Source organism: Scylla paramamosain, chromosome 5 (assembly GCF_035594125.1).
Source record: "Scylla paramamosain isolate STU-SP2022 chromosome 5, ASM3559412v1, whole genome shotgun sequence".
In the NCBI taxonomy this organism is placed as follows: domain Eukaryota; kingdom Metazoa; phylum Arthropoda; class Malacostraca; order Decapoda; family Portunidae; genus Scylla; species Scylla paramamosain.
In genome coordinates this window covers 3436847-3454191 of record NC_087155.1, presented here as the reverse complement: position 1 = coordinate 3454191, position 17345 = coordinate 3436847, and the positions used below count along the sequence as shown (strand labels likewise).

Here is a 17345-nt window from a genome sequence, read left to right as displayed (position 1 = left end):
ATAACTGGTAATGCTTAATTTAGTTGTGGTAAATGTAGTTAAATGACATTCATGATGAAATAGTTTTTAAACAACAGATCCTAAATATTGATTAATAACATTCACAACTTTACTGAAGCCTATATACTGTATGTACTATATTACATTATATGATGAGCTTTCATTTCAGTATATACATATTTGCTAGTAGATACCATTCAGCAATCTCATAATTCTCACTGTTATCTAACCCATTTTCTAAGAACATAAGAAAATAAGGAAATCTGCAAGAAGCCATCAGGGTACACAGTCACTGTATGAAATATATCTACCTATTTCCACCTAACATCCCTATCCATAAATCTGTCTAATCTTCTTTTCAAGCTCCCTGTTGACTCTGTACAAACAACCTAATTACAGAGCCTACTCCCGTCATCTACCGCTCTGTTTGAGAACCACTTCCTTCCTCTCTTTAAATCTAACTTGATCAAGCTTGAATTAAAAACAGAGATGGAAAGAAATCATGTGGTTATTTTTCTCCAAAAAATAAATAAATAAATAAAAATAAATAGTAATATGAATATAAATATGAATAAACAATATAATAAACCAACTTCTGCCTCCACTACTAACAGGTCCTATCTTCCTTCAGCACTTGTCCATACACAATCATACATTTCTTTATATACTAATATTTCACAATATTCATAACTTAATTTTGTGCAATACTTGTTGCTTTCCAGTTACCAAAATGCTTCTTTTTACAAACTGTATTGTGATAAAGTGGCTTACAGCAGGAAAGGAGACACAGCTGGCTCATCTGAGTCAAGCATGTTAACTGATGTGATGAGCAATGTGAACAAGTATTTTAAGATGTTTTTGGCAAGGAAAAGATGTGGTGGGAATAATGACTGTATATAAGATTTATAATTACTGTTGATCACTTACTTGAAGAGGACAATTGTTGTGGGTATGGGAAAAGTTTAAGATGGCAGAGGTGAGATAGAAACAGAAAAGCTGTTAACCTATTCTGTTACTAACAGAGGTAATAGCATTATTCAAGAAAATAAATGCATATACTAATATGCTAATAATGTCACAAAGTTATGCTAATATATTCCATATTTCCATATATACAGGGACACCATCGACACCACACAAGACAGTCCAGCAATCTGGAAGGAAGACCAGCACAATACCATAGCAATTGATCCAAAGAGCAGCAGATTTTCTGCCTCCCAGGATGCTGTAATTTTTCAATGGACATCTGTGACATGCTTTGATTAGTGTGACAGTGGAGGAAGAGGAGGAAGAGGAGGAGGCAGCTTGCTGTAGCAGTATATTATCACAGTCCAAAAAGGATTACAGTAAGCACTGCATTTCTCACTGAGAAACATTTTGTTAGCAGGAGCAACAAACTCTGGCAGTCCTGTAAAGGAAGTTACTTTAAGGCAATATATCTCATGTAATGAGTATCATCAAAGATTTGTTTAATTTTGACCAGGTTTCTGATTCCATTATTGGAGGCAAGGATATTGGTGAACATGACAAAAGTTTGAAACTTGGAAACCATGCATTTTTGTTTGTGATTAAAGAACTGAGAAATGGAAATGTTTTTTAGGCTATTCCTTTTATCTGGGAAAGACTGATATTATGCAGAGTGTGAGAATGCTGACATGTTCATTAGGCTTAAGACATTGATACTAGAGTAACTGCACTTTTTTTCTTTCTCTGACCAAGAGGGAATACAATGTTCTTCTCTTAGAATCTTGACATGTTTTTTTGCCATGATCCGTTTCTTGTATGATTCACCGAAGCTTTGGAAGAGACTCAGTAACACTATTTTGAAGGAGAAAAGTAAAGTACATACAGGGTAATATAATTAAATGCTGAACGTTTAATTATGAATGATCATCAGCTAAAAAATATGAGACTTGCTCCTAACTGGTAAATTCAACATGTGTAGGATTTTCAAGTAATGAATAGAATAGACACTCATTCCTTGGTAGGCTTACTGCCACAAGAAGCTGTCCTTGTTGCAGTATAGGCATGTATACCAGGTGCATAGATCCTTTTCATTATTGAAATAGTTTAGTTACTCTTCATTTTAATGATGTTTATTACTAAATCTTGTAAAATTTGCAAGGAATGCAAGAACATCATGGAAACTGTGCCATACACACACTCTAACAAGACAGCACTTCAGGTGCTGTGGCACAACTGGTCTTTGTTCAGTTTCCTTACCATAGTTATCAATTGGATGAACCACACTTCCTTGACAAGATTAAGACTCGGATTACCCACCGACTTCAGTTCCTAACTCTAAATTTGAAGATATAGTGATGGCATCAGACTACTTCTAGCTCATAATCTTTTCATTTAACTGATTGTGCCTGAAGAAGATTTTTGAGCCTCATGAACGTCAAATAACAAGGATATTTTGCGAGATACCAGCCATCAGTTAGACAGCAGCAGTGAGGCAGATTAGATTTATCATTTTAAGTGGCCTTTTCATTTCCCAATGAGGAAAAAAAGTGTATTTTCTTTATCAGTCATAAGTTTGTGTTGCCTTTGCATGTGTTTCAGCAACTAACCAAAAGCTTTAGTTTAATCAAACTTGGAGTATTTTATATCCTTAAATAGGAAATAGGAAGAAGAAATAAATATGAAAATATGAATAGTAAATTTGCATACAGTACACAGATATGCCCACAAAATTTCTTTCTAATGGTTTTTGTTTTTCTTTTCACTGTATTCTTGCAAACCATTCTGCTCTTGTCCTACTGTCTCATTGCATGTCCCATGTCCTAGCTCAGGATGCTGTATTTTGTCTTGCATATAATGTTTTCTTCACTTTATCATGATGCATTATTCATATATATATATATATATATATATATATATATATATATATATATATATATATATATATATATATATATATATATATATATATATATAAGATATCTATCATAATGTACTTTCTCACAATATATGTAATTTTAGATATATCTTACAGTAGCATTTGATATCAGTCCTCTTATTTTTCTCATGTAATGCAGCATTTCATCAGGTTTGTGCTCTTTGTTACAGTATATGCAAGAATTATTTAAATTTTGCATGTTTACTTTGTAGTGACATAAATGCTTCTCTTATATGAAATTTTCTTTGGTTAGCTACATGTTATTAACACTATATCTTTAGCTGCCATATGCCCACTGTATATCCTTACTTCAATGTTGTTGTTGTTGTTGTTGTTGTTGTTGCATGCAGTACTGAGTTGCCATGTCATTTGTTCTGATATAGAAGTCTTTGTGTTCTCTGTCAGGTGGTGTAGCCTTGCTATGCTGACTCCGTTACCTCCTGATGTACATTCAAAACAGAGTCGATATGGGTAGATATTAAGAAAGGATCACAGTCAGTAGTACTGGGAGTAGTGTACAGGCCAACAAACAGTACAAAGGAAATTAACACCTCACTGTGGCAGGAAATAAATAGAACAGAAAGGTACAGTCAGATATGTGTGATACGAGATTTTAATTTTAGGAATATAAACTGGAGCCTGATGGGTAACAAGGAAGCAGAGGAATTTCTTAAGATAACTCAGGATAATCTTTCAAAACAGGTAATCATAGAACCACAAGGGGGGAACAATATTATAGATTTAATTCTTACTAACAGGGACAAAGCAGTCATGCAGATAGAGGTTGGAAGACAGCTAAGTAACAGTGACCATTTGGAAATTTGGTACAAATTAAAATGAGAAGAAACTTTTAGAAGCAAAAACACTAGTAAAATACCTGACTTTAGGAGAGCAGATTTTAAGGAATTAAAAAGGTACCTCCAAGGAGTTGACTGGCAAGGGATGCTGGGTGAGGTCAGGTCCCATGTCTAATGTTGAGAGAGATAAGGCAGGATGAGAGAGGTGAAGTGAGGTGTGAGGGTGTAGGACAAGAGGAGGGAAGATGTGTCCAGAAGGGCCAGAAGAGAGAGAGAGAGGGTAAGATAGGTGTATGTTGGAAGGTCAGGTCATGATGAAATGGGAGAGGTGAGGTCAACGCCAGTAGATGAGGGAGTAGACATGGAAGGGGCTGAAATGAGGGGATTAGGCGAAGTAAATGTAGATGAGTTGTATAAATATTTTCTAGATTAATTGCATATAGGACAGCAAACATCCCGTAAAGAGCAATAAGATCACTGAAAAATTACCCTAAATGGATGACTACTAGGTTAAAACATTATACATGATGGAAGAAAAGCATATATAAGAGATTAAGGGCAGGTGAAGAGGTTTTAAGGCCACAATATAATGAATTAGTTAGAACAGTCAGGAGGTTAACACGGGCAATTATGAATTAAAGGTAGCCAGCCAGGTGAAGACGAACCACAAGGGATTTTGTCAGGTATACAGGAAGAAGAATAAGGATACTATAGGTACATTAAAGGCAGCAATTGGGGAGCTACTTAGTTCAGGGGGAGGAGATTAGTAAAATTCTGAATGAGCATTTTTTAACTGTCTTCACCCAGAAAAACATGCAGGATATGCCAAATTGTGAACAGATGTTTAGAGCAGAGAATGAGAAGCCGACAGATATTTCCATAACTAAGGAGATAGTGGAACAGGAGATAGATAAGCTAAAAAGTTCAAGACACCAGGACCAGATGAAATATGTCCCAGAGTACAGTAAAATCCCTCTTATCTGGCATCAATGGGACAGCCAATATGCTGGATACTTGAATATTGCCGGATACTTGAATAGAAGTGAAATTATGTCCACAATCACCACCCTACACTCACACATCTTACCATAACAAAGATCAGCTGATCTTAATCAGCAGCTGACCTGATCAGCAAAACACGCTTCCTCTTTTCTACAACTTTAGGCATGATGAAGGCGTCAGGTGATAAACAGTGCACATGCGGGACTGAGTCACTGAGTAAACACAGTGCAGTGGGCCGCGGGTGGCGCGAAGCAGTGCGCTCTGTTGGCGGGGGGACAAAGTATGCCTCGCGCGGGAATTTTAATCGATTTTATGAGTACACATTGATTTTTTATTGATCTTAAGGCTCAGGGAAAAATGTGCCGGATACTTGAAGCTGCCGGATACTCGAATGCCGGAAGAGATGGATTTTACTGTACTTAAGGAATGCAGAGGTTATTACTGAGCCATTAATCTGTCTTTAGGAAATCACTTGAGTCAGGTGAGGTACCAGTAATATGGAGGTAGGCTAATGTTGTACCCATCTTTAAGAAAGGAGATAAAACTTTAGCATTTAATTATAGACCTGTCAGATTAACTTCAGTTGTGGGTAAAATATTGGAGTCAATAATAGCGAGGAACATAAAGGAGCATTTAGACAAACAACTTCATAAATCAGTCACAGCATGGCTTCACGAAGGAGAAGTCTTGCCTGACGAACTTCTTAAGTTTTTACAGTATAGTGTACGAGGCAGTAGGTAACGGTGATAGTTATGAAATCTTATATCTGAACTTTAGTAAAGCTTTTGACAAGGTACCTCATCAGAGGCTACTGAGAAAGGTTAGGGCACACGGGATAGATGGGAAGGTGTTAGGCTGGATAAGGTCATGGCTAAGCAACAGGTGACAAAGAGTTGCAATGAATGGCTCTAAATCCAAGTGAGGTCATGTAATTAGTGGGGTACCACATGGATCAGTATTAGGGCCACTGTTGTTTTTAATATATATATCAATGACTTGGATAGTAGAATTAGTAGTGATGTTAGTAAATTTGCAGATGACACAAAGATAGGTAGATTAATTATGTCAGAATCAGATGTCATCTCCTTGCATGCAGATCTAGATGGGATGAATGAATGGACGGACAGATGGCAAATGCATTTTAATATCAACAAATACAAAGTACATAGCGTAGGTAGAGGAAACCCACACAGTAGGTACACAAAAAACAACAAAACTTTGTTAGGTTGAGAGTACGAAAAAGATTTAGGAGTTATAGTTAACTCTGAACTCCGTCTAGGAAACCAGTGCTGAGGCCAGAAACAGGGCAAATAGGATTATTAGGATTAATTTTTAAGAATGTTAAAAGTAGAACGCCTGAAGTAATATTATAGTTACCGTATTTGATGGCTCATAAGACGCACGGGCTCATAAGACGCACCCAGTTCTGGCATGTATTGAAATAGAAAAAAACAAAAATTAACAGATTTAGGCTATCGATATGAAGTCAAGGAATTCAAGCGACATTTGAAGACTCTCACGTGCATTTAGATCACTATTAGATACCAATACTCAGCATTTAAAAGTTTAATTTATGCTAGCAGCTTACTTGTTCTTTTTGGGGTTTTGTTGAGGCTGTGATGGCCGTGACATCACAGCCTGGCGTCCCAAAGGTGTGGTATACAGGTAGTGTTTCAGACTAGATACAGTGGAGCTGGTTGGATTTCTGGAGTCAAATCTTGGTAAGGTTGCGGGCCTTGAAAGCCAGAACGTAATGATTCGGTTGAGGGTATTGAAAGACAAGATTGTACCAATCCTGCTGACGTGTAAACACAATCTTCTTATTGGTATTTTAGTTGGGGCCATGCAGACTGTGATGTCACAGCCTCTAGTGCCCAAAAGGTGTGGTAAGCAGGGGAGTTTCAGTCTTAATGCGGTTCAGCTGAATGTAAACATTAACTGCACCTAGCTCTTGGCGGCACCATTAACTGAGGGACTACAGTGATAATAAAATTTTTTCATACTTTATTTTTTAGCATCTTTCACATGTAATTCTTATGCAGTATTTTAGTACATTTTCAAAGCCAAAGGATGTGTAAAAGCATAAGCTATTACATGAATATTATGCAGATCATCACCTCAAGCCAGCCTATCCCATGACACTCAATTCCTTTATAGAAGAAATATTCGTTCTCAAGGTGTATTAGTCTATTTTCATAAAAGAAAAGTTTCTCTAGCTTCAATCTTTTTCATATGTATGCAGAGCAAGAATGTTAAAAAGATAGGTTCAATTTTAATTGTATGAAAGTGTGGCTATTGTCTTACCTCAATCAGTAACGGCGTCACACTCGGTGTCACCGAGTACGTCACGTCGGAGCGCAACCGACCGCGTTTGTTTTGAAAAACGTGGTGTACCATCTCCACCTTGCCAGAACCTTCTCCACAAATCCAACCAGCTCCATCACATCTAGTCTAATATTATAATTGGATACCTCACCTTTGGGGCATCAAAGGCTGTGACATCACAACCTACACTGCCCCAACAAAACTCCAAGAAGAAGTGGTGCATGGTTAAGCAAATTCTTCCTGACTGGTCAAAGTCTATGTGGATTACCAGTAAGTATGAGATACTACACATTGGTACCTTGAAAGAAAGAGCATTTTGTGGCGTACTACCAATCATGACTTTATTTAGTTGTGCAAAGACATCTGTGGTTTGAATTTAGAGCCTCTGTTGCCGTAGACTTGTAACCTATTACTGCCTCAAAGTTGGACCTTTGCCTCATTGGACGCAGGCTAATTTACTGACCCTTTTTCTGAGAAAAAAGTAGCGTCTTATGAGCCATCAAATACGGTATATTTGACGCTGGTCAGACCTCATCTGGACTACACTGTGAAGTTCTGGTCCCCACATTACAGGAAAGATATAGGTCTATTAGAATCAGTACAGAGGAGAATGATTATAAAAGGATACAGGGGATGAGGAGTATTCCTTACGAGGCGAGACTAAAGCTGTTAAATTTACATTCTTTAGAGAGACGTAGGTTATGAGGGGACCTGATAGAAGTCTTTAAGTGGTATAAGGGTTATAATAAGGGATGTAAGCAAAATTCTTAGGATCAGCAACCAAGATAGAACAAAAAATAATGGGTTCTAGCTTGAAAAATTTTGGTTTAAGAAAGAGATAGGAAGAAATTGGTTCTCAAATAGTGGTAAATGAGTAGAACGGACTTAGTAATCATATTAGTCCTAAGACATTAGGGAGCTTTAAGAGAAGATTAGACAGGTTTATGGATGGGGATAATGGGTGGAAATAGGTAGGTATATTTCATACAGGGACTGCCATGTGTAAGCCTGGTCGCTTCTTGCAGCTTCCCTTATTTCTTATGTTCTTAAAATTGCAATGTCTCTTTGTGCTGCTGTATATTATAAATGTATGCTCTAGGATAGTGATAACTTTTGTGTGATCTCTTAATGCAACTAACCATGTGTTCTGTCTTGTAAGGTATTAGTGTTTGATAAACACCTTGATGTTGCGAAATGTCTGTGCAGGTGTGGAAAAAAAAAATGCCTCTTATGAATGCTGCTGTCTTTCATAGTAACACCTTGGTTCTATTTTCTACCCTGTGTTACACACATAAGGTGTGTTGTACTGTTTTTCATGTTTTATAAGCAGCATATACTTGTTAAAACTTCAGAATACCTGCTGTTATACTACTAATATAAATAAAACATTAATATTATATCCTCATGTTATTTATTATTCACCTATTAAAACTACTAAAAATAAAATTAAAATGACTTTTGAAAGCATTCACATAAGTGGCCTGCAGTACCTGGCAGCTGTCAATCAATATCTTGATCTGAAAGGTTCTGGATAAAATAATTTAGTATATTCTGTTCATTATACTTGAATTTTCGATGCTTGGACGTAAATAACACGAAGTTAACTGCTTAAGGAAGAAGCACGTAATAAAAACAGAATAAGATGTGTTACAAAAACAATAACTGCAACATAAGAAACTATCAGCAGATTCGTCTCGTCACGCAGTATTCTGTACTGAGTCGCAATGAGCCACGATCATTCCAGTTCGAAAATCTTTCTCTTTGCACCAAACGGAATATATGCACTACACTTACTCGTACTCTAATGAAACTCTAACACACACACGTGCCCACAACCCAGCCGACAGGGAGGGCGCACCAGGACTGAATGGGTGGTGGGGGTGCCTGGCCATAAATAGTGTTTTATCCTCCATGAACTGTGGAGAGCCCCGGCTCATCATCACTATTATGTAATTACACCCTTACTGTGGCTATTCATCCAAACGCAGTCCATCAGGTAGGTGAGCGCAAATAAGCTTCCAGAGAGAGAGAGAGAGAGAGAGAGAGAGAGAGAGAGAGAGAGAGAGAGAGCTAACCAGGCAATCCCAGTTCCCTAATTTTCAGTCATGGTAGTAGTATCACCATGAAAGTTTCACTGATCATCACAAGTCACATTCCACGTTTCCATTGTGCATATCAACCCCCGGAAACTACGATATGGGATATGAAACTGTGGCCTGGTCCTACAGTACCCAAGACAGCGAGAGGTTACCGCCATGACAGCCTGACCCTCCCGCCGCATCCCATAATTCCGCAGCACAGCACACTGCACACGTCACTGCCACGTCCTCACCCTGGCCAGGAGTACTCACCTCTCTGCAGCACGGCTCGGCGATTTCCTGCTCCAGCCGCCTCACGGAAAGGCGTAGGTACGAAAGATTGACGTACTCACACATCCACACTACACCAGTCATCACATTTGACACTCGTTTCTTGCTTGATGGTCTAAAGGGCGCGAGTTTTGAATGGAGATTCGTGCGGGATTTCAATTCATCCTTACTGTCTATTACTACTACCAAGAACTCATATATATATATATATATATATATATATATATATATATATATATATATATATATATATATATATATATATATATATATATATATATATATATATAATTACTCCCAGTGTGGTCTAAAGCACTGTTCAGGGGGTGCTGTGAACTTATCATTAAACCAGCTGTGACCTCATAGAACGTTTCCCTTTGTGTCTCACAACACAAAGGGGCAGTCACAGCCTGCCCTCTAAAGACAACTCTCTTCCTCCACACAAAACTACAAGCACCTAATAACACACACACCCTTCACTCAAAAATTTTAAAATCATAATGGCAACTCCTACACCAGCCACGGAGGGACCTGAGGAGGTATTTTGCTGATTTTCCTTGGAATGACTACTGCTTCCGTGTCAGAGATCCGTCTTTGTGTGCTGAGCGCATAACAGAGGTGATAGTGTCTGGTATGGAGGCGTACATTCCTCACTCATTTTCTCGTCCTAAACCTTCTAAACCTTGGTTTAACACAGCTTGTTCTCGTGCTATACATGATAGAGAGGTGGCCCACAAAAGGTACTTAAGCCTTCCATCACCAGAATCTCATGCACTTTATATTTCTGCCCGGAACCATGCCAAGTCTGTTCTCCAACTAGCCAAAAACTCCTTCATTAACAGATCTAACTCCCTTCGTGACTTCTGGCATCTAGCCAAAAATATCTCCAATAACTTTGCTTCTTCTTTCCCTCCTCTGTTTCAACCAGATGGCATCACTATCACATCTATTTCTAAAGCTGAACTCTTCGCTCAAACCTTTGCTAAAAACACTACCTTGGATAATTCTGGGCTTGTTCCTCGCTCTCCTCCACCCTCTGACTACTTCAATGTAGACTACAATGTAGACTACAATGATGTTTTCCATGCCCTCGCTGGCCTAAACCCTCGGAAGGCTTATGGACCTGATGGGGTCCCTCCTATTGTTCTCCGAAACTGTGCCTCCGTGCTTGAACCTTGCCTAGTCAAACTCTTTCAGCTCTATCTGTCAACATCTACCTTTCCTTCTTGCTAGAAATTTGCCCACATTCAACCTGTTCCTAAGAAGGGTGACCGTTCTAATCCCTCAAACTACCGTCCTATTGCTTTAATTTCCTGCCTATCTAAAGTTTTTGAATCTATCCTGAACAGGAAAATTCTTAAACATCTATCACTTCACAACCTTCTATCTGATCGCCAGTATGGATTCCGTCAAGGCCGCTCTACTGGTGATCTTCTGGCTTTCCTTACTGAATCTTGGTCATCCTCTTTTAGAGATTTTGGTGAAACTTTTGCTGTTGCCTTGGACATATCAAAAGCTTTTCATAGAGTCTGGCACAAAGCTTTGATTTCCAAACTACCTTCCTACGGCTTCCCTCCTTCTCTCTGTAACTTCATCTCAAGTTTCCTTTCTGACCGTTCTATTGCTGCTGTGGTAGACGGTCACTGTTCTTCTCCTAAATCTATTAACAGTGGTGTTCCTCAGGGTACTGTCCTGTCACTCACTCTCTTCTTGTTATTCGTTAATGATCTTCTAAACCAAACTTCTTGTCCTATCCACTCCTACGCTGATGATACCACCCTGCACTTTTCCACGTCTTTTCATAGACCTCCTTCCTTCAGGAGGTAAACATTTCACGCAGGGAAGCCATAGAACGCTTGACTTCTGATCTTTCTAAAATTTCTTATTGGGGCAGAGCAAACTTGGTATTGTTCAGTGCCTCAAAAACTCAATTCCTCCATCTATCAACTTGACACAAACTTCCAGACAACTATCCCCTCTTCTTCAATGATACTCAACTGTCCCTCTCTTCTACACTGAACATCCTTGGTCTGTCCTTTACTTATAATCTGAACTGGAAACTTCACATCTCATCTCTAGCTAAAACAGCTTCTATGAAGTTAGGTGTTCTGAGACGTCTCCGCCAGTTTTTCTCACCCCCCCCCCAGCTGCTAACTCTGTACAAGGGCCTTATCCGTCCATGTATGGAGTATGCTTCACTTGTCTGGGGGGTTCCATTCATACTGCTTTTCTAAACAGGGTGGAATCAAAAGCTTTTCATCTCATCAACTCCTCTCCTCTAACTGACTGTCTTCAGCCTCTCTCTCACTGCCGCAGTGTTGCATCTCTAGCTGTATTCTACCGCTATTTTCATGCTAACTGCTCTTCTGATCTTGCTAACTGCACCAGTACTCTCAATAATTCATCCCTTTCTCTGGTAAACTCTGGAACTCCCTGCCTGCTTCTGTATTTCCATCTTCCTATGACTTAAATTGCTTCAAGAGGGAGGTTTCAAGACACTTATTCATCAATTTTGACCACTGCTTTGACCCTTTTATGGGACTGGCATTTCAATGGGCATTTATTCTTATTGGATTTTTGTTGCTTTTGGGAAGGGTCCTTCCTACATAAAAGAAAAAAAAAAGAAAAAAAGAAAAAAAAAAAAAAAAAAAAAAAAAAAAAATATATATATATATATATATATATATATATATATATATATATATATATATATATATATATATATATATATATATATATATATATATATATATATATATATATATATATATTCAATGTTCTATTTCAATGGGTTGTAACGGTGTCACATAATTAATAATATGTATTGTATTTATAATGTCTTGCCTGATTAGCAATATAAGTGTATGTATACATATATGCATAAGTGTAGATAGTGGGTGTTGGCGCATAAGGGTGGGGCGGATATGATCAAGCTACCCTACGTCACACACACGCACACACCATGGAACTTTCCATACTCCTTTATTGCCATCGATAAGTAATCGGTAGCGCCTACATTACAGTATCTAAGTATTCTCCATAGTTAATCTCTCCCTAATGTATTTTGGCATGTATCACTCTTAGCTATAAGTAGCCTTTCCCTTGCCTTATTTATGTAATTAGAGAGTTATTATTATGAATATATTCATGTACTGTGAGTGCGGTCAACCTGCCCCTATTTCTACTGTCAGCACTTTTTGAAGGCGCTAAGCGTCCCTTGTGCCGGCTCCGGCAGTCTCTTGCCAGGGTGTAACGCTGTACCCCGCACAGGACATCCGTTGTCCCGTACGCGCCACACCCTTCTCCACAACTCTGTACATATATCTAAATATACATATCTTTATACGTTCACCTTTGACATTCACCTGAAAACCACAGAAACTCACCAAGAGTGTGACTTTACCTATTATACAAAGGTAAGAAACTAATGAACAGTGTCCAGCGGTAATTGATAATTCAAAACCACTCTAAAATATTTGGTGGCAGCTTAATGAGATACGAATAACTAACTCCAGTGCGTAGTACAACGACAATAAACAATGGTTGAAAGTGAAATGGTGAACGGACACAATGAACGGAGAAAACGGCAAACAGTGGCAGGGTAGTGAGGAGAGCAGAGGAGCGAGCCGGCGTTGTTTACAGAACTTAACGCTGACACCAAAACACTCGCACCCAGCCAAGAGCGACATTTAAACATTTAAACATTTTATTAAGAAAGGGGGATGAAATACAGTTCAGGGAGGGAAACAAGAGAGCGACGCACCTAACGGTCTCGCCTTACTCACCCAGCCTGCCACTCCCAAGATTCACTTCTCCTTGTTATAAAAAAAAAAAAAAGAGGAGACTTAAAAGACTCAGGGAGAAACCTAACAATTCTTTGGTTTCCCTTCGGTCTAATTACTCGTCGTAGATTCTCGGCGAAGACATCATCGGCACAGACATTCCCGGCGCAGACCAACACATCTCCCACCTGCAGGAATCCTGCAGGATTCTACAAGGACACTACTATCCTAAGAGGAGCTTCCTAAGACGGAAGGAGTCTTCCTAAGAAGAGGATATATATATATATATATATATATATATATATATATATATATATATATATATATATATATATATATATATATATATATATATATTTTTTTTTTTTTTTTTACGTGTGAATTTCTCTGGCTACAGTCGTGAGTACAGACACTTAGTGGTACACCACACCAGTATTAAATAAAACACTTGTGGTAATGCAAAGACTGTTAGGGTTCATGTGTAACTTACCTATTTCACAGTGATACGTTACTTATGTGGAAATTAAAATAATTTAGTCTGCCTCTTAAATATTGTTTTCTTTTTCTGCAGGACGGAGCGCTCGCTCTCGTTTTCTTTTAAGACTTCAGGGATAACTAGAATAATTCCATTTCTATCCCTAAACCTTCAATTCTGTTAAAATTTTCACACTTCTCACAGTACTAACCATTCATACTTTAAGGGTGGAAACGCCTTTGGACGATGGAAACGTAATGTAAGTGTGTAATTAATACCTAATTAAGATAGTAATAATACCACATTTATGGCTAAAGCTGAAAAGTTAGCTGAAATTTATGAACTGGAGTGTCATTTCCAAGCGGAAAATAGTGATACTAGATCATCAGAAGCATTATCAACGGAACCAAAACCCACTACAGTGGAAAATACCGTGCCTCATGAGGACGGAAACGTGTTGATTACAAGATCAGGGAATAAATACACATCATTATCAGCAGCAACCATGTCTAATCCTAATGCTTCTGCTTCAGCCTCTACTGGCTCTCCTCATGCCTTGCATCTACTACACTTAAGGTACTTCCTATTCCTGAAACAATATCAGCATTTCGCGGAGAAAACCCGCAAGAAAGGGCTCATGATTTCATGCGTTTGTGTGAGGATGTTATGACAAGATCAAATACTATCACCGATGAAGACAAGGTCTCTTTTGTCAGGTCTAAATTGGCTGGAGAAGCAGCACGCATAATGAATACCAGCGCTTTTAGTCCGCTTGAAATAGGGACTAGTTATGCAAATTTCAAGAAAAATTTCTTGAACATTTTTGGGGGTAAGAGTCAAACTGACCTCATGGTACTAACCTCCAAGGTGGATCTTAGATTTGCAGCTGAAATTAACTCTCTTCACGAAATGAAAGCCTTAATCCCTACACACCAGTTCGTAACGGACTTTATGGATGTCTTACGACTTAACAACTGGTTCCAAGGAAACAGTATGAGAGAAACAGATTTCAGAAGACTTCTGGAATTCATCTTTTACATATCATTGGTGAATGGGGAAGTGAAGAAAACCACAAGTCATTTCAGTTTTAAACCGGGAGACACAGTAGTTGACCTTGCAGTCCTGATTCAAGGGAAAAGAGGGCTACCTGGTACCTCTCCGGAAACTCAAACCTCACTGGTTGCTCCACTCATGGATGACGACCAATCTCAACCTTGTGCGGCAGCCATGGCAAAGCCTGGAAATGTCTGTTCGTACTGCCATAAAATAGGTCACGTTGAAAAAAGATGTTATAAGAAACAAAAGGACCAGAAATTGGCAGCAAATAAATCCGACTTGGAGAACAAAACAAAAGGGGGTAATCTCTCTGTTAGACCAAAACCAGGTGCATCGTCCCACGTGAAAACTGGTGGGATAAGATCCTACAGGGACGTCGCTACCCAATACTGCCTCATACATGGCCAGTGTAAACACTCATCAGAGCAATGTAAAGATATAATCAATATGAGAATTGAAAAACAGGCCAGAGCTAACCTGAACAGTACAAGGCAGTCGGGAGATGACCAGCGCACAGTAATAAACATACCCAACTAAAACATGTAAATGCGCAAGACGCTGAGGCAGCAAATTCTTCTGACATGTCAGTGGATTCAACTATAAATGCTGCCAACAACCAAACAGACATAATGGCATTACCAACTGGGGTAGGTAAGCATCGCTTATCTTTGGCACTGGAGCCACAGTAAACGTGATCTCTGAAGAATCTTACAAGATTCTGAAACAGAATTCACGCGGTGGTAAATGGATGCTCCGTCCAAGTGACTTGAATATGTCTGGTGTCACCGGGTCAGCCCTGAAAATCTTAGGAAAAATTTCCTTACCAATAAGTCTATCTAAGAATACTTAGCTTATTCAAATTGATTTCTATGTAGTCAGTAACTTTAAACTTCCTTCTGACGGCTTGTTAGGGCTAAAAGCCATGAAGTCTCACCAGATAGTAATCTATCCAAAGCAAAATACAGTCAGGTACTGCGGACAACATCTGGAAGAGATGAAACATCCTGCTCCTTTGGTTTCCAGGCAACCCAGAAACGGTTCTTTATCACGAAAGGGACAAAGATCCAATGGGGAGCCTCAAACAATTCCATCTGTCCGGTCTCCTATGAGAGATAAAGATATAACAGAAGCATGGAGGGAAGCCAAAGCAATTGTCAATGCCAGTTATGACATTCCTGCTCGTGTGGCAAAACGGATTACAATTCGTGTTCCATAAGCTCCTGTAGGCAGTGACATCTGTCTTGAAGGTATAAGTAATGTCAGGCGATTGGCTGTTGAATCGACTCTTTCCACAATTAGAAAGGGTCATGTCACTGATGCATTGATGGTGAACACTGCTGGAGCTTTTGTAAGGATCAAACAAGGTCTTTTCCTTGGAAAGTGCCTGATTTATGACAAGAAAGTGGTACCAGAACCCAGTATTCTGCCTGGAGCCTGTGTCTTTTCGGTGAGTCAGTCTGCTGTTGACACCGAGCTGGGGCAGGCGCCAACCCTATGTTCGTTTGTCAATGTTGTGGACTACCCCGAAATGAGGCCCGCGCTCTTGGACTTATTGGGGAAGTATCGCAATGTCCTGGCACTACCTGGAGAACCCTTAGGTGTGACCGATCGAGCGGAACACCACATTAGGTTAAAACCAAACACTAAGCCAGTATATATACCAGCTTATCGTCTTCCTCATAGTCAGAGGGCGACTGTAGATGACATGATTCATGACATGATTGACAAGGGAGTGATTCAAGAATCGTGCTCTCCTTGGAATTCACCAATCTTTTTAGTTACCAAGAAAGATAAATCTTTCAGGCCGGTAATCGACTTCCGGCGGGTTAATGATGTCACAGTGGATGATCATTATCCTTTACCTGTCCTGAGCGAACTTTTAATGCCCTTAGGTCGTGAAAACAAAATTTTCTCTAGTTTAGACATGTTGTCAGGATACTGGCAGGTTCCCTTAGCTCACGGGAAATAACGGCGTTCAGTACGCCTAGTGGCCATTACGAATGGTTACGCATGCCTTTTGGATTAAAATCCGCTCCGTTAACATTCCAGAGAATGATTAACAGTATTTTAACGGGTTTACTTGGCAGAACCGTGTTTGCATATCATGATGATATAATCATCGCTAGTAAGGATCAAGAGTCCCACCTGGAGAGTTTAAAATTAGTCCTCCAGAAGCTTGAGGAAGTTGGACTTAAAGCAAAGCTTTCTAAATGTGAGTTTCTAAAAGCCAAAATAAAATGTCTTGGCCATGTAGTCGATGGTGAAGGAATCCACACGGTGGATGAAAAGATCATGGCTGTACAGAAGTTTCTTCAACCTAAATCGGTGGAGAATGTCAGATCTTTCCTAGGCCTTGCGGGATATTACCGTCCTTTCATCAAGAGTTTTGCGGCAACTGCATCCCCACTTACTAAACTCCTTAAAAAGGATGTTGCTTTCCATTGGAAGGCTGCTCATGAACAAAGTTTCAATGAATTAAAATCACTTCTAACAAATGCACCTGTACTTGCTTTCCCAGAGCATTCAGAGCCGTTCATTATTTGCACAGATGCTTCTTCCCTAGGACTGGGAGCAGTACTGATGCAGACAGATGCCAGAGGCAAAAACTATGTAATAGCATATGCAAGTCATGTGCCT

The 17345-nt window shown here is 39.2% G+C and overlaps 1 protein-coding gene across 3 annotated transcripts in view; it reads right to left on the bottom strand.

Annotated features, from left to right (window-relative positions):
- The window catches only part of LOC135100421 (uncharacterized), a 112683-nt gene extending 103170 nt beyond the window's left edge, over window positions 1–9513 (bottom strand). The window contains exon 1 of one of the 3 annotated variants that reach the window (XR_010268706.1): window positions 9378–9513. Coding sequence is in view for 1 of the 3 variants with exons in the window: in XM_064003266.1 (XP_063859336.1) it covers window positions 9378–9479 (102 nt within the window). In the remaining 2 variants the exon portion in view is untranslated. The remainder of the gene's footprint in view (window positions 1–9377) is intronic. The other 2 variants (XM_064003266.1, XM_064003265.1) reach the window with 2 other exon arrangements.
- Between the last annotated feature and the right edge of the window lie 7832 nt (window positions 9514–17345).